This window comes from Phoca vitulina, unplaced genomic scaffold (assembly GCF_004348235.1).
Source record: "Phoca vitulina isolate PV1807 unplaced genomic scaffold, GSC_HSeal_1.0 scaffold41, whole genome shotgun sequence".
Lineage (NCBI taxonomy): Eukaryota > Metazoa > Chordata > Mammalia > Carnivora > Phocidae > Phoca > Phoca vitulina.
Genome location: NW_022589744.1, coordinates 17,085,653 through 17,103,952, shown reverse-complemented (window position 1 = coordinate 17,103,952; position 18,300 = coordinate 17,085,653). Strand labels below are relative to the sequence as shown.

Sequence of the window (18,300 nt, the reverse complement as noted above, 5' to 3'; positions counted from 1 at the left end):
AGCTAAGCCCTTTCTCCGACAGATGACATCTTCCTATTAAAACTTAGGAGGAAGATGCCTAACTGGCCTCTCCTGGCCTTCACCGGACACCGTCTGAGTCTTGGCCTCGGGGTGCTCGAGCACTGACAGCCATGCTGTGCACATGCCTTCCACAGGCACCTGCCGCTCTCCCGTGAGTTATCCAGAACCTGGAGAGCAGATGGCTGAGATCACTCCAGAACCATTGCTGGGGGCAGGTGGAGGCCCTGTTTTAAGTTTCCTTCTGCCTTTCCAACTTTGTGTCACTTCCTCTTGCCTCTTGCTCAGCTCTTGTCATCCTCAGGGTCCTGAACCTGGTTCCAGTGCACACAGTTCTCGGCAGACCTCCCCTGGCTTACCGTGTGCCAGGCACCTCAGGGGACACCTGTGGGATCCTGCACCACCATCCAGAAGTGCAGGGGAGTGAATGCCACCCCAGAGGCGACCGCAGATGACAAGACCAAGGGTAAAGTCTTCTCCCCCTTGTGCTCTGAGGGACACTTCTCCAGAGCGCTGGGAAGGTTCGGGGGGCCGGTTCCAGCTGCCCATAGTGGGGACCCCATCAACAGAGCACACTGGTCCTGGCTCCCTCTCCTTCCCTGCCTCATTCCCCTGCTCCCAGCTTCCTGGGAACAAAAACCCTCACTGCAAAGGCCCCGACTCAGGCTCTGCTTTCTGGGCACCCGGGCCAAGACAAACATTCTATGTGATACTCAAATGCTTGCATCAGATCCACTCCAGATGTTTGCTCAGCTGTTAATTGAATGCAACCTCTAATGGGAACCTCATTACTTCCTACAGCCAGTCCAGTGAATGAGTGTACTTTCCAGTGTACTTCCTACAGCCAGTCCAGTGAATGAGTCCAGAATCTGGCTTCAGGTCAATCATGTGTGCCAGGCTTTCATGAGATACTATTCTTAAAGTGCCTGGCACTTGGGAAATGCTTAGTTAATGGGATTCTCCTTCTCTCTCCACAGTTCCTGATAACCTGGTCCATATTAGAACAATGCACATTGGCAGAACAATGGCTTCCATCCATTAGTTATTCCTCAGGAAACATTCATTGTGTGCTTTATGGGCAAGGTGCTGAGTGGGGTCTTGATTCTCCCTGTGCGCCGTATAGGGCTGTCCAATCCCTCCTTCATGGGACATGATTTCAGGTCTCTGTGGAACACCGGTGATCCTCCTTGTGACAGCACTTTGCCCCTATGCCCAGTAGGGGTGGGGTCACTCCCAGAGAGAATGGTTGAGCTGGGAGTCAGTGCTCCAAGGGAGAGCTGAGAGCCCTTGGAGGAGAAAGGAAAGATGGCACTACTGGGCTCTCCCCTCAGGGTGCTGTTCGGATTTCACAGCCACCCACGGGCCGACCCCTGCTTGTAGCTGTGGGGACAGCAATGGGGTCTGGGGCACCCTGACCCTGTACCCAGTGGTCAACCAGGTGGAGGGGATGAAAGAATGAGCCAGAGACCCTGCTGTGGCAACAGAACCTCAACAGGTCTGAATTCCAGGAACTTAGGGGAATGCTGAAAATGGAATTGATGTGACCATGTCCACACCAAGCCTACGTCCTGTAGGTTACTTTGTTTAGAAGGTATGGGCTGCAACCCCTTGATGAGCCATTAAACCAACACAGCCAGTCCCAAGCCACCTTAAAACGTGAGAAGAGACCATATCAGCTCATGCCACACATCGTCAGGCAGCGCCGATGAAAACATATTTACTATCCAGGGGCTCTGGCCCCCTGGGCAGCCAGTCTCGTGCAGGCTGAGGGCACTGTCTTCCCCAGGGCCCGGCAGCCCCTGGCCTCTCGGCAGGCGCATTGTCCTGGCAGATCCAGCGGGAGCTCTGTTGGGGTTCATCCCACCAGGAAACTGGGAAAGCACGTTTGGAGGTCTTGCAGTGCAGGCTGTTGGGGACGCCCAGCTGTTGTTAGAGCTCGAACTCACCCTTCCCTGTCACACTCGAAGAAGACACATTGTGAGTCTGGGGCCCAGCACCCAGACCTCACTACATCTTTGCCCCCACACCAGCATCTTAAGAGCCTGTCGGGCAGTTTCTAAATTTGAAGGCCCTGGAAATTGGCACCAGGTCTTCTGAATACAACCAGTATCCACCAATTCGTCTGCACAAGTAGCAACTATAAGAAAAATGTCATTTGGTGAGCCAGAAGCTGGAGGAGTTTTCTGTGCCTCCCCTCACATGCCTGTGACTTCGTTCATATTTTCAGTCCACCCCAAGTCCTCCCTCTGTCCCTCTGGTGGGAGCAGGGGTCAGTCCCCAGGGCCTGGTCTCTCTGTTGAGAATCTTCTCACCTGTGAAGAAGGGATTAATCTCAGGCCCTCACCCAGCCTCAACTCTGCATTTCTGAAGTGCCTCTTGGCGCTCTGAATGTTTGCAAAAGGCAGATGATAGCCAAGTTCTTATCAGGGGAAAGGCAGTAAAAGCAAGTTTCTGGCAGCAAGAGATGCACGGGAAGCAAGACAGGGCAGCCAAGACCAGTTCTGATACCATGTGCTGTGGAGGTGCGAGGCACCGCGTGTGACCCCTTACCTCTTCCTCCCGCCACGTACTGGGGAGGAGCCAGCTCTAAAGCCTACAGGTATCCTGGTAGCTACTACGAGACTTCTTACCAGCTTGTTTAAAATAAACTACTCCTAATATGCCAACCTTTGGATAACATTAGGTCCTTGGGAACGAATTCCCAGACTGCCTTTATCCCACTGCAGATAAGGCAGCATTTACTCATCTGACCTAAGAGTTTCAACCTGTACAACAGGCTTTGCAAATACAGATGCAGGTTTAGGAAAAATCACATTTGAAGTGATGCTTTAAAAAATCCCAAGCAGAAGTTTGGCTTTGCTTTCACTGTTAGTTTGTAGAGTGATTTGCATTTAATCTTGGTTTGGGGCAGTAAAGACTCCGTCCCCGCAGGCATGGCTGTAAACCTGGTCACTGATTCACATCCTTTGGGACAAACGCCCGGTGGGGACGATCCGGGTGCGCGCCGGCACGGGTCTACTAGCTCCCGCAGGACTCAGGGGGCCCCCAGGGGCCGGTCCCACTGGGAGGGGCAGACGCTCTCAGGGGTCACACAGCTGACGGGACACAGCCGGATAAGGGTGTCGCCTCTGCTGAGCCGAGCTGGAGGGGCCACCTGGGGGAAGGTGTTCTAAGGCACCCACACGGCGGCCCCAGAGTCCCGGGAGCCCTTCTTCTGCTGGGGACGCAGAAACGAGGCGCGGATGCTAGCGGGCACAGCCAGGCCCCCGCCCCCTGCACCCCTTCCTTGCTGGGGACAGCTCAGGTGTCCTTGTCTCCCGCCCCCAGGCTTCTCCTTGTCCTCTGTCGGGCCAATCAGATGACACGTCACCTGCCTGCTCTCTTTTAAAAAAATGTTATGTGAAAGGTCGTCTGGTTTGGATTTTAAGTTGTAACCAACGGTAGAGCGTGGGTCCTTTCTCACAAACCCCACCTTCTCACAACCAAAGTATTTTTATAACATTTCATTTCACTGAGGCCCTCGGAGGGATTAATCCCCTCAGGGGAGAGCAGGCGGGCTGGAGGCCCGAGGAGAGGGCAGAGAGGACACGGGGGACGCAGGAGCCGCCCAGGCCCCAAAGCACAAGACGCCGTCTTCAGTAACCGGGGCACAGCGCCCTCGGCCCGGGCCCTCCCTCTCCCCCTCCCCTCCCCCAGGCCCCCCAGCCCCCCCCTACCGTCCCCTGCCTCCCTGCCCTCCCCACGGGCCCGCCCCCTGCCCTGCCGCCCCCGTCCTCCTCCTCCTCTCCCTGGGCCCGCCCCACCCCGTCTTCCCCCTAGCACTCCCTGGGCCCTCTGCCCTCCCCTGGCCCTCCTCCTCCCCACCGACCCGCCCCTCCCGGAGCCCCTCCCGGAGCCCCTCCCGGAGCCCGCTCCTCCCCGTGCCCCCTGCCCTCCCCTGGCCCTCCCCTCCCCACGGCTTGCCCCGCCTCTCCCCTCTGACCCGCCCCCGCCCCTCCCCGGCCCGCCCCCGCCCCCCCTCCCGGAGCCCGCCCTTCTCCGTGCACCCTGCCCTCCCCTGCCCCCCCTTCCCACCGGCCCGCCTCCTCCCCTCCCCCGCCCCGGGCCCGCGAGGTGCTCCCCACCCACCCCGGGCTTCCGGCCTCTCTAGGCCGCTCCTCTCCACTCCCCGCCGATCGACGGCTCTCTACGCCAATCGGATGCGCCCCGGCCTCGGCGCCCCCCCCCCCCCCGCTTCTCGGCGAGCCGGCTGCGCACGCGCCGCAGGCCGACGTGGGCGGTGGAGTGCCACGGGCTTAAAGGGCGGGGCGGACGGAGGAGCGCGTGGCCATGCGGGCCCGAGGGGACCCCGCCGCCGCCGCCGCGCCCCACGTGGTAGGTGCCGGGGCCGCGGGCCGCGGGAGCCGCCTCCGCCCCTCCTCACCTCCTCCCGTCCCCTGCCCCTCCTCCCCCCCTCCCCCCCTCCCTCTCCCCGCGGCGGGTCAGCACTTCCCCGGGGCTTGCTTGGGAGGGTCTCCGCCCGAAGCAGCCTGCAGCCCAAGAAGTTCATCAAGGCCCACCTTGGACGGAAATTCACGTTATGTTTTATATTGTAGATCTCGAGAACAGTGAAGATACTTTTTCCTTTTTTCTTTTCCTTTAAAGAATAGTGTTTCCTTTAAAAATAAATATGTAAGTAAATTAGGTGACCACTTTTTTGGATAACATAAATTCGGGAAGGGTTATCCCTGTGTTGAATCAGATCCTCAGAGTAAAGAACTTGACTGAATTATACTTTCAATCTATGAGCTTTTCAAAACCATATTCGGATTTGTTATTTTTATAATCCTATCCATTTTCTATGTAGATGTAGAATACACATATATGTACATGTATATTTGTGCCGTGCGTATGTGTATGTATATGTACTATACACACCTGGATGACCTGTGTTTCTGTTTTCTTATTTAGGAATTTGTTCACTCCTCAGTAGGGTGTAAACTCTGGGGCTGGGAGGCACTAATTTCTATCTTTGGGTATTCTATAATTGCTTAACGTGGTAACATAAAATTAAGACAATTCCTGTAATGAGTTCTTTTGTTGGCAGTCAGGTTTCACTGGTTTTACTCCATACACTTTAGACATTTTTGTTTTATCTGGGCTATAGGAGAGAAGGACCGCACCAAACTCCTAAACTAAGTAGAGCAAAAGGACAGAGAGGTATATGGAGGTCACCCCCATTTTCCCAGCACCCACCCCATACTTCGTTAAAGCATGTGTCCAGGGACTTAAAAAGAGTTTTCTTGCAGTTTCTCTAACATAGTTTACCGAAAATGCTTACTCCACCGAGAAAAGGACCAATAGGTTATTTTCATGAGTGGGTTGGAAGATACACAGATGCTTGTTTCAACCAAAATGATGTTTCTGACCAGTGTTTGGAACGCACATGAATTTGTCATTGAATTGGGAAAATTTTTGGTGCCTCTCAGATTCTTGTTTGCTTTTCAAAAGTATCCAAAAGGATACTTTCCCCAATTCAGGGAAATCTAAGACATAGTAAATCTTAGGCAGCAAAAGAACGTTAAGAGCTTGGTGAGAAGGAACAGGCACCTTCTGTTGTGGGGGACACATTCTTTCTCTGGAAGCCAGGCCTCCGCCTTTGGAGATGCTCAGTGGTAATGGGGAAGAAAATTAGAGTGGAGGAAAAGGCATTAGCTTTCACACGTGTGTATGTTAACCCAGTTCTCTTGAATTGCAGTCTGTCATCCTCCCAGTCCACAACGCCGAACCGTGGTTGAATGAGTGCTTGGAGTCTGTTTTGCAACAGGACTTCGAAGGCTCCATGGAGCTCTCGGTTTTTAATGATGCCAGTAAGGTATTTGTGAACTTGCTGTTGGTTATGTAGCCCTAGCATGAGTCACATCTGAGTGCTTTGAGGAAGTTTCCTGAACTGCCAATGTCCTCGTGCTTTCAGGATAAGTCTATGACTATCATTGAGAAATGGAGGGTGAAGCTGGAAGGTTCTGGTATCCCCGTGGTCATTGGCGGGCACGCTTCTCCTTCACCCCGAGGAGGTTAGTGACCCTGTTTTATTATTCAACTGTAAGGAATGGTTTCTTATGACTTGTGTACTTAACCACCGTTAACCTTAACAATAACACTGCCCGCTGTTCCACCAGCAAAGAAGGGGTGCTCTGGTATGAGCAGAGAATCCCAACCCAGGACACACAGGTTCCACCACAACCACGGGCATGTCCGGAGAGTAAGGAGAGGAGGCTCTTTTTATAGGGGGTGGGGGGGGGGGGGGGAGGGGGTGGATTGTTGTTAACAGAAAGTCCATTGGAGTAGGCTGGGAGCTGGAAGTATGGTGGCTTCTCATTGGCTGGGCTCTGGCCGCCTCCCATTGGCTGGGCTGTTGCGGGGGTAGCAGGAAACCTTCCTTCCTGGAGCTGGGTTACTAAAGTAGTACCCACCTGTAAGGGGCATCTCTTCCTATTGGGTCTGCAGTTGATAACCAGTGCTGGGCACAGAGCTCCCCCTGCCGGCCTCCTGACTCTGCTCCAAATAAGATTTTCTTTTATTAACTTTCCTAATAATTTCGTTTTCAAATCCTGGTGAAAAGTATCCTGAATAATAAAGTTTATCACTTATTAAGAACCCAGTACACCTAAATTTCTTATTCCTTGGTAAGGATTTGAATGAGACCACCAGGCATACTTAATACTTATTCAGCCTAACAAAAAGCTGTTGGGTGTTTTTATTTTTAATGTGAGTGATCATATTATTGGTCACCTCTGCTTCTTAAAATTCATTTCCTGTGACATTAGATTTGTTTTTGTCCAATTTTTAAAAAATCTTATTAAGAACTAGCTTTTGGTTTCATTGATTTTCTATATTCTTTTTTTCTATTTTGTCTGTTTCCACTCTGATCTGTATTTTCTTCTGCTTACTTTGAGTTTAATTTGTTCTTTTCCTAATTCTTTTTTTTTTTAAGATCTTATTTTATTTTAGAGGGAGAGTGCACAGGCGTGAGTGCATTCAGATGGGGGGTGGGGCATGGCGGGGGGGGGGGTAGGGGCAGAGGAAGAGAGAATCTTAAGCAGACTCCCCACTGAGCACAGAGCCCCAGTGACCCTGAGATCAGGACCTGAGCTGAAACCAAGAGTCCGTTGCTCAACCGACTGAGCCACCCAGGTACCCCTGTTCTTTTCCTAATTCTTAAGGTGGAAGCTGAGGTCATTGATTTGAGACTTTTCTTCTTTTCTAATATAGGCATTTCATGATATAAATTCCCCTCTTACTATCACTTTAGGAACATTGTGATGTTCTTTTCATTTTCGTTCTGGGTACACCTTCAGATTTTCTTCAAACACCTAATTTTCTTTTGACTTATTTATGGATTATTTAGAAGTATGTTAGTTTCCAATATTTGAGAGGTTTTCCAGATATTTTCTGTTATTGATTTCTAATGTAACTCTTCTGTAGTAAGAGAACATACTTTGTCTTGAATGTGTGGCCTATCTTGGCAAATGTTCTGTGTGCACTTGAGAAGGTTGTGTAGCTCTTGGTGTTGGATGGAGTTTTCCATAAATGTGAATCAGGTCAAGCTGAGGACAGTCTTGTTTATATCTACCATGTTGCTGATTTGGGGTCTACTTGTTCTGTCAGTTATTGAAAGGGGGCATTGAAATCTCTAACTCTGCACATTTGTCTATTCTTCTCTATAGTTTTATCAATTTGGGTTAGCAATATTTTGAAACTCTGTTAACATTTAGGGTTGTTATGAAGAATTAACCCTTCATCATTGTGAAATAACCCTCTTGATCTTGCTGATTTTCTTTGCTCTAAAATCTACATTGTTTGATATTAATTTAACTGCTCTGGCTTTATTTTGACTAGTGTTAACATAATATATGTTTTCCATCTCTTTAAATTTTTAATCCATTTGTTGAAGGGTACCTCTTTTAAAGGGTAGCCCCTCCCTGTAGATTCTTGTAGACAGCAAATCCAGTCTGATAATCTTCACCTTTTAACTGGGTGTTTACATTAGTTACATTTAATATAACAGCTTTATTCATATGCCACACAATTCACCCATCAAAGTATATAGTCTTATGGTTTTTAGTGTATTCCCAGATCTGTGCAGCCACCCCCACAGTCAGGTTTAGAACACTTTCATCACTTCACACAGGGACCTGGTGTTCTCTAGTCATCACCCTCCGTACCCTGCTCCCGCCAGCCCTGCACCACCACTAATTAGGTTTCGTGTATAGATTTGTCTGTTGAGGAGATTTCTGCATATATGTTTGTAAGGGATGTAGGTGTGTGGTTTTCCTTTCCTGTGATGTCTTTGGGTATGGTACAGTGATGCTGGCCTCACAGAATTGAGTTTAGTGTTTCCTCCTTTTCTATTTTTTTGGAAGAGTGGGAAGGATTGGTGTTATTCTCTAAATGTTTGATAGAATTCATCAGTGAAGCCATCTGGTTGGAAGGGTTTTCTGTTTGTTTTGTTTTTTGTTTTTCTTAAAGATTTTATTTATTTGAGAGAGAGGGAGAGCATGAGTAGTGGGGAGGGGCAGAGGCAGAGGGAGAAGCAGGCTTCCCGCAGAGCAGGTAGCCCGATGCGGGCCTCGATCCCAGGACCCTGGGATCATGACCTGAGCTGAAGGCAGACACTTCACTGACTGAGCCACCCAGACGGCCCTTTTGTTGGAAGGTTTTGATTAATGATTCAATCTATTTATCTGTTATAGGTCTGTTCAGATTTTTTATTTCTTCTTGAGTCAGATTTGGTAGTTTCTGTATTTCTACAAATTTGTCCCTTTTGTGTAGGTTATTTAACTGGTTGGCACACAGTTGTTTGTAGTATGTTCTTAGAATCCTTTCAAATTTCTGTTAGTCAGGTACCCACTTCCATTTTGGTTTTCAGTAATTTTTTTTTTTAAAGATTTTATTTATTTATTTGAGAGAGAGAGAATGAGAGAGAGCACATGAGAGGGAGGAGGGTCAGAGGGAGAAGCAGACTCCCTGCCGAGCAGGGAGCCCGATGTGGAACTCGATCCCGGGACTCCAGGATCATGACCTGAGCCGAAGGCAGTTGCTTAACCAACTGAGCCACCCAGGCGCCCTGGTTTTCAGTAATTTGAGTTCCCTCTTTTCTTGGTCTGGCTGAAGGTTTGCCAATTTTGTTGATCTTTTCAAAGGTTTCATTGATTTAACACCCCCTTTTTTTTTTTTACTTTCTGTTTCATTCATTTCTCCTCTGATCTTTATTATTTTCTTCCTTTGCTAGCTGTGTGTTTAGTTTCCTCTTCTTTCTAGCTTCTTAACATGTAAAATTAGGTTAGTGATTTGAGATCTCTTTTACGTAGGCATTCATAGCTAAAAATTTCTCTCTGAGCACTGCTTTTGTTGCATCCCATAAGTTTTGGTGTGTTGTGCTTTCATTTTCACTTATTTCTAGGGATATATCTCTAAGAATATCTAAGCATATTCTAGGAATATGTCTAAGGATATTCCACTGTTTCATAGAGTGTCTGTATGTGTCTGTTAGGTCTGCTGGTTTATAATGTTGTTCAGTCTTTATTACTTTACTGCTCTTCTGTCTAGATGGTCCATCCATTATTGAAAGTGGGGTGTTGAAGTCTTCAACTATTATAGTAAAACTGTCTTTTTTTTTTTTTTTTTTTTTTTTTTTTAAGAATTCATCCGGGGCGCCTGGGTGGCTCAGTCATTGAGCTTCTGCCTTTGGCTTAGGTCATGATCTCAGGGTCCTGGGATCGAGCCCCACATCGGGCTCCCTGCTCCATGGGAGGCCTGCTTCTCACTCTCCCACTCCCCCTGCTTGTGTTCCTGCTCCCGCTATCTCTCTCTCTGTCAAATAAATAAAAATAAAATCTTAAAAAAAAAAAAGAATTCATCCATTTGAGAAAGAGAGATAGTGAGAAAGAGCACGGGGCGGGGTGGGAGGGCGGGGGAGAAGGAGAAGCAGGCTCCTCGCTGAGCAGGGAGCCCAATGCAGGGCTCCATCCCAGGACCCTGGGATCATGACCTGAGCTGAAGGCAGATGCTTAACCAACTGAGCCACCCAGGTGCCCCCAAACTGTCTTTTTCTCTCTTTCATTCTGCCAGTTTTTGCTTCATTTATTTTGGGGCTCTCTTGTTAGATGTGTATAGTTTTATAATTGTTATGTCTTCTTGATTGAACCTTTTATCAATATAGAATGTCCTTTGTTTCTAGTAACAATTTTTGACTTAGGGTTTATTTTGCCTGGTATCAAATAACCAAGCACTCCAGTACTCTTTGGGTTACTAGTTGAATGGAATATATTTTTCCATCCTTTCACTTTTAACTCCTCTCTGCCTTTGGATCTAAAGTGAATCTCTTATAGACAGTATTTAAATGGATCATGTATTTTTAAAATCCATTCTCCCAATCTTTGCCTTTTAATTGGAGTATTTAATCCATTTACATTTAATTAGTGACAAAGAAGGCCTTTTACCATCTTGTTGTTTTTATCTGTACATCTTTTCTTGTTCCGTAGCCCTCCATTAGTGCTCTCTTTTATGCTTAATTGATTATTTGTAGTGTGCCATTTTGATTCTCTTCTCGTTTCCTGTTGCGTGTAAGTTATTTTCTTAGTGCTTACTGTGGAGATTACAATTAATATATTAAATTTATAACAACCTAGTTTGAATTAACACCAATTTAGTTTCAATAGTGTATAGAGCTCTGTCCCACACAGTTCTGTACCTCCCACTTTATGTTGTTATCACAGTTTACATCGATACCGTGCGCCCACTGGCATAGATTTATAATAATTGCTCAATGTATTTGTCTTTTAAGTCAGAGAGGAAAAAATTCAAAGTAAAAATAGAACAATACTGGCTTTTATATTTATCCATGTAGTAAACTTTATTATCATCTTTGACTCCTTTGTGTGGTTTCAGGTTCTTGTCCAGTGCACCTTGGTTACAGCCTGAGGGACGCCCGTGAGCATTTCTTGTAAGGGCAGGCCTGCTAGTGAAGAGCTCCCTCAGCACTTGTTTATCTAGGAATGTCTTAATTTCTCCTTCATTTTTGAAGGATTATTTTGCCAGATCAAGAATTTCTGTTTGTTATAGACCTCATCATACATACGTATTGTTTTATACAATTGCTTTTAAAATCAGTTAAAAGAGGAAAGGAGAAATATGTATTTATATTGTCTTTTATAAAATAATTACTTTTGTTGTTTTTTGCTTTTGTTTTCGTTTTTTTGTAATGGATTTGAAGTACTCCCTAGAATTCCTTGGGGTCAATCTTTTTAGCCTAAAGAACTTCCTTTAGTATTTCTTGTAAGGCAGATCTGCTAGCTAGAAATTCTCTCTGTTTTTGTTTATCTGGGAATGTCTTAATTTCTCCTTATTTTTGAAAAGTAGCTTTTCTGGATATAGGATTCTTGGTTAGCAGTTTTTCTCTTTGAGCGCTTCGGATATGTTACCCCACTGCCCTTTGGCCTTGACTGCACTGAGAAGCCAGTTCAGCCACATTCCCCATTCCCTCTCCCAGCTGCCTCTCACCAGAGCTCAGAGGGCCCTTGCACATAGACTTTTCCACACCCTATTGCAAAGGGCGTGGGGACGGAACGCTTTCCCCACCAGCCAGGGCAAGGGCCTTGGGGGGGGTCCCAGTATTCTTGGTGACACCACACCCAAGGTAGATAATGTCTCTGTGCCAGGAGGGGCTGGGTGGAAGAAGGGAGACCCACTTCTGAATCTCACATGCCTGGGCCTCAGCCTCAGCACCAGGTGCCTGCAGTCGGGATGAAAAGTGCTGATGTCCTGTGGCTCCCAGGAGAGTACGGGTACCCCAGCCTCCAGCTGGCGGGAGGGGGAGGGGAACCCTGTGTGCCCATCTGGGAAGGGGATTCCTCCTTGGGGAGGGATGGAGCAGGTCTTGGTTCAAGTACCACAGACTCTCACTGTTCTTAACTGAATTTTAGTCATTTTCCTCAGCAAATACTTCTTCAATTGCTGTATATCCTTGGGGCCATTTCCAGAGATTGTAAGTAGTGGCTTTTTTTTTATGATGTCCACCAGTTTCTATTTAGGCAGTTCAGGCAGTCTGTGGGGCTCTGCGTACTGTCATTCCGGAAGCCTAACTCCAATCAGAATTCTTGATGGTTCTATTTTATCTCCTGTTGGCTTAGTAGCTAGAATTCTGTTTTGCTATTTTAGTGATAGATTTGGGGTTATAGCGTACATCTTATTATAGTGTACAGCTTACCACTGAGTTCAGCCTTTCAAACGTCCACCTGTATCTTTGCGTGTAGTGTAAGGATCTTACAACAGTATCTGGGCATTTCTCCCCTCTGCTCTTTATGCTACTGTTGTCCTTTGCCTGTATTGTAAACCCCACAGGATATCAGTGTTAACTTTAAAGAGACATACGAAATAAAGAGAATCACATGTTCACCCATATAGTTACTATTTCCAGCTCTTCGCTTCTTTGTCTAGATCCATATTTCCCTTTGCTGTCATTTTCCTTCTGCCCGAAGGACTTTCCACATTTCTTGTGGTAGCGATGAGTTCCTTCACCATTTTCATGTCTGCATCTGGCCCCGTTGCATGTGGGCTGGTGGACCCTGTGATGAAGAAATGTCATCACAAGATGCACAGCCTTTCCTTTAGTCCCTGTCTGCTGCCCCCAGCTCCCCTCCCGGACAGGTGAGCTTGCCCCTCAGGTAACCTTGTACAACTTCTGTCCTCCTGCTCTCTCTCTTGCTTCCCTTGCTCCCTTCTTTCCACCTTTCCATCTTCCTTTGTTCCGTGCAGTTCCTTCCCCTTTTCAGAGTGGGTGGGGAGAAGAGACAGGGAAGGCCTGAGACAGCTGGTCTTCTACATTTGTGGGAACAGCCCCTCCCCACCCTGATGGTACCTCTTCAACCTGATGTTCTTTTGCTTCGCGTAATGGAGGGAGGGATGGGCAGTCTGCTCACCTGAACAGTGGTGGCTAGAGAAAAGAACAGAACCCCAGAGTTCTTCCCAAGTCAGCCCCTGTACTGTGGTGTTTGGGTTTCCTCCCAGGCCAGGGAACAGCCTCCTTCTGTCTCCTGCAGAGGTGCCTGTAGTTTTAAGTCAGGTGTTCAGAGTCTTACGATTTTCTTCTGTTTCGAAGGCACTTCTAGTACTGGGATTAGGTAGGTGGGGTGGGGTGGACTCCTGGTTTGTTCTTGCACTATCTTATCCAGCTCAGTTTCTTACATTATCTCTGATTTGTATTAAGCATTTTAATCCTGAATAAGTATTATTGTTTTGTTTTGTTTTTCTAATTTATACTTTACTTTTCATATTTTTTATTGGGATAAGAAGTCTAGAAGAACAATATGGAATCCTATTACTGAATCCTTATATTGTTCCTGATGTAGAGGGAATGTTCCTAGTGTTTCAGTGTTAAGCATGGTATTTACTATTGCTTTCTAACAGATGCCTTTTTTGAGTTAACTTGCGATTCCTAACTTAGCCTCCAGAAGATGAGGGATCAGTATAGAATTTTATTAAATGTCTCTTAGGTATCTGTTAAGGTGATTGCTTATTTGTTTCCCCTAACATATTTATCATAGTAAGTTATTTTAGTGTTGTTCTTAACGATGAACAGTGCTAGAACTATCAGCAATGACATGGTAGTATTTTTGTACAATTATTCAGTTTCCTTCAGGATTTTTGTATCTATGGACATATGGAAAATTGATCTGTAGCTGTTGGGTGCTTGTTTAGTGTCTGGCTTAAGGATAAGAGCAGAATGCCTTGGGCTTGCTAATAGAGCATTTATGTAAGCAGTAATTGTGTATTGCAGCTCACCGATCTTTGTCTCAACCTCCCATATAAACTAGCCCTACAGCCTGTGTACAGACAGAAAAAAAGCATTTACTCATTCTCACAAATGTCTGCTTTGAGTAATAACAATTTTTTTGAATACCACCGTGTGATAAAAAGAAGTTCAGGCATACAGAATGGTCTACAGTGAAACACAGAAGCCTCACACCCTAGAAGCAACCAGTGTTTTTTGGTTCTTAGTTGATTTAATTCACATAGTGTCAGTCAGTACTCATTGAACGAGGAAATGTTCAGCCACTGAAGTGTTCCGCGCTGCACTTCTCATTTCCCCTGCAGGGATTTTGTTTGTTTTAACATGGTCACATTGTCAGGGTGCATAATCTCCACACTCTGTTCTATAACTTGTTTTATGTGCTTTACTGCTAAGTTGATTCTGACAGGTGCAGCTCACCGCAGACCAGACCGTGTGGTGGGTTAGACTCAGAACTGAGACCCTCTGCTGTTGGCTCTGGGCTGTGCCCGGGGGGCTCCCAAGTGTCAGAATCTGTGGGGCCTTTAAAGACCTTCTGCCTTATTCTCTTTTACTTTCTACACACCTGCCGTTGTTTGGGTTTTTCCCCCTTCTCTTTTTCTTTTATTTAGTTTTCATTTTATATGTTCCCTTTTTGTGTTGCTGGAGTCCTCCTTGAAGTGCATTTTCCGTATCTGGCATGTAGATGGTAAAATATTTGGAGTTTTTACATGTCTGAAAATGTCTTCATTTTGTACTTAGGCTCAATTGACAGTTTGGCTAGGTATAGAATTCTAGGTTCCAAAATCATTTCCCTTAGAATTTTGAAGGATTGCCTCATTATCTTCTGGTGTCCTCTGGTTTTGTTAAGAAATCTTATGTCAGTCTGACTCCTTAAAGTTTTCTTTTCTGAAAGTGTTTAAGATTTTTCTCTTTGTTTTGAGTTTTGAAATTTTATGATGCTGGGTCGAGGTGTAGTTGCTTTTCATGCACCCTCTGTTTTTATACTGAATGATTATCTTTGCATTCTTAGCTTTAATTGTAATATATTGGGTTTCCTTTAGCTTCACTTTAAAATTTTTGTATAAGACTTGAAATTAGCATGCCCGCCATACACTGCTGGGTTGAAGGAGGAGGTAGGCCAGATGATGAGGCTGGAACTTGTGGACAGGCCCCTGCAGGTTGTAGGAGTTTGTCCTTTAAATAGTGGGCCTCAACTTGGGTTGCATGTTAGAAGTGCCTGCGAAGCTTTGGGAGCCCTGATGCCTAAGCCCGAGTCCCACCCTAAGATATTCCTGAGTCATCGGTTTGGGTGCCGCCGCTGCACTGGGACTGTGGACGCTTCCTAAGAGATGCTGGGTGCATCCACAATTGAGGACCACTGCTTCAGAATAACCTCAGGAGTGGTGTGGCGTCAGCCCCACTCCCTCGTGGGCTTGGTCCTCAGGGAATCTTGTAGCTCTTGTGCTATTTCAGGGGTGGGCAGGGTGGAGGTTTGGGATCCCTCTGGGTCCCCCGCTCTAGACCCAGGGCTGTGTTGGCTCTGCTCTGAGTCCTGTTCAGACTGGCGTGTGACTCTCCTGTCAGGGTAGGCAGGTAGGGGTCAGGGTGGGGGGTAGGGTTTATGCTTCAGCAAGGCTCTCCAGAGAGGTGTGAGTAGGAGAGACGTCCACTCTTGCAGACACTTCTTGCCCTCAAAGTCTTTTCATCCTGTTTCCTCTCTCTGCTCTTTTCTGCCAGTTTTGGTGGTCAGGTGGTTTGCTTCTGATTCTCAAGAGTGTGCCCCCAGCATGACCTCACAGAGTTTGCGCCTGACCCTGGAGGACTTGCTGGTTTACTCAGAGTTCGCAGAGGACATCTGAGCCCAGGCTGTCTCCTCCTGAGTTCCTGGGGGCCCGCCCTCGCACAGGGCTAACCTTTCTCAACACTGGCTCTCCACAAAGCAGTGTGCTGCTCCATGGGGGCGGCTCAGACGCCCGTCCTCCCAGCACCCTGCCGTCACCTTTGGCAGCTTCCTGCCAACACTGAGGTCTGTGTTCCTCGGCCAAGGAGAGGGAGGGTGTTGGTGGACCTGAGTTAAGTAGTTGAGTTCACAGAATGAAACAGAAACAGAGAGTGCCCTGACCCCACACCACATCCCTCACAAACAGCACCCCATATCCTACTTAGGAGAGCAGGAAAGTGTAGACATATTTTAGAAAAAATTTAAAACCAGAAATAGTTGTTAAAATTGGTCATTTTAAAAGAAAACTTTTTCTAAGTTTGTGTTGAAAGACCACACTCTCTGGCATTGCCTCTGGTGGCCCTGCCGCCAGAGGACCGGCGCAGAGGACTGGGCGGCAGGCAGCCAGGCTGCGGCGGGCCCCACCCTCCACCTCTCTGTGCCTTGGTTTCCCTTGCAGGCAGCAGGTGCCCGTGCCCACTGCTGAGAAGGCATGGGTGCTAGAGCCACTCAGTCGCTGCCCCATTCTTGGCATCCTGATCTTCACCGTTAACTCATGCATCTGGAAGACACTCCGTTTTTTTTCCCAAATTATTTCTTGTTTTCATTGTTGGAAATAGAAAACTTGAAAGAAATCAGTTGTTGTAGAACGTCTATTTCAGCTTGCTTCTGAGATATGTGTAAACAAACTGTGGTTTCTGAAATTAGTTTGAATGTCTTTTTAAAATATTCTTTAATTAAGATGTTTTGCGTTTTCCGTAGTTGATAAAGGAAGTCGAGGGCATTTTGGTGATGGTGTGTCTTTACTTGTCTAATCTCCATTTTATTTTTTTTTAAAGATTTTATTTACTTATTTGACAGAGAGAGAGACACAGCGAGAGAGGGAACACAAGCAGGGGGAGTGGGAGAGGGGAGAAGCAGGCTTCCCGCTGAGCAGGGAGCCCGATGCAGGGCTTGATCCCAGGACCCCGGGATCATGACCTGAGCCGAAGGCAGATGCCCAATGACTGAGCCACCCAGGCGCGCCTAATCTCCATTTTAAACACGTTTTGTTTTTTATAAAATACTTTTTATAGATTAGATATAACGAGTCATATCACATTTGTATGTATTTTGTCAACAACAAAAAAGTCAGTTGTCATAGTGTAAAGAAATGAAGCGGTCGTGCTGTCATTTTGAAGAGGGCAAGGCAAATTCAGGGGGGCCCTGCATTCCAATTATGGAACGGAGTTAATTTGATGACATCCGAAAGAGCGTATTTTCCTACAAAGGTATTTTCTGAAATAGAGAAAGTTATGTCGACTATTGGATAACATAAATCCACAGTGTTTCCTTTTTCAGGAGTGCTGAGTTATTTAAATTGGATTAAGATTCATTTCTTATTATTTCATATCATAACAGAGCAAAACCTTTCTTAAAAATGCGGTCACTTGCTAAAATGAAAACACAACACAATTCTGTCCTCTTCTCTCCAAAGAGTGAGGATGGCTGCATTTTTCCTGCTGTGACCATGACAACCAGCTCCGTCACAAAGGGACAGCCTCCCCGGACATCAGGCCCTGGCACAAACATTTGACTTTCTTCAAGGCAGTAATATTAAAGCAAATTCCTTGTCTTTGCCAAACATAGGACTCATTGTGAGGAACTTCCAGCTTCCTTAGTGAGACATGTTTTCCTTCGTTATCCAAATTCTGGTTTGATTTTTCCCCTTCTGAAACCTGACTCTACTAAGCAGCTTTTTAAACAGAACTCCTGGTAATTTAAGTGTGATTGTGGACCGTCTCTTCCCGTTTGCGTCTTCCTTGTGCAGCGCTTTGGTTTTGATCCCAGGAGGCCTTTCCTGGGCCTGCCATGCCCGGTGACAGAGCTTTAGCCATAGGTGTGGCCTTGTGGCCGCGAGGCCATCCCCGGGCCCTCGCCTTGCTGCGCTTCCTTCTCTGCCTGTTACACCGGTGGTTCTTGGAGACCTGGGACCGCTCTGCTAACTGATTGGGGTTGGCTGAACTCTAGGATTAATGCTAGAGACTGAGCTGCCGCCTTGTGTGAAAACAGCCTGCACAAGGGTACTGCCCTGGGCCGCAGCCTGGGTGACCTGAGCAAGGCCGTGTCCCTGCTGCTCTGGCCCAGCAGGACTGGCACTGGGGCTGCGGTTTGCTCAGAGCTGCTGACTGGAGCGGCTGCCTTCTCTCCCTGCCTCAGAGACACTGTCCTTGGCGTGGAAAACCAGGGAGTGCTCCGGTGTGGCCTGAGGCAACGTATTGCTGTGTCCCTGGCACCAGCGAGACGTTCTTCAGTGTGCCTGAGCTGGAGTACTAGAGGGATTTACTGTTTTAGGTCTGCGCACATCTGTTTCAGTTTGTGTGACTTTTCTCCGTGGCCCCAAATCCGTAACTGGCTGGTTAACTCGATTCAGGTGTTGGTAACTGCTTTTCTAGGGAGGTGTATCTTGTGCCCCTTTGAGGTCCCCTCGGCCCCTCTAAATACCTCCTGTAACCTGCCCCTGGCCTCAGCACCCGGACTCAGCTGCCTCAGT

At 47.2% G+C, this 18,300-nt stretch overlaps 1 protein-coding gene across 1 annotated transcript in view; it reads left to right on the top strand.

Annotated features, from left to right (window-relative positions):
* The first annotated feature begins 4,280 nt into the window (after positions 1 to 4,280).
* B3GNTL1 (UDP-GlcNAc:betaGal beta-1,3-N-acetylglucosaminyltransferase like 1) overlaps positions 4,281 to 18,300 on the top strand; it is a 93,385-nt gene continuing 79,365 nt past the window's right edge. The window contains exons 1-3 of the mRNA XM_032429998.1: positions 4,281 to 4,392; positions 5,756 to 5,872; positions 5,972 to 6,071. Of these exons, the coding sequence (XP_032285889.1) occupies positions 4,348 to 4,392; positions 5,756 to 5,872; positions 5,972 to 6,071 (262 nt within the window). The 5' untranslated portion in view covers positions 4,281 to 4,347. The remainder of the gene's footprint in view (positions 4,393 to 5,755; positions 5,873 to 5,971; positions 6,072 to 18,300) is intronic.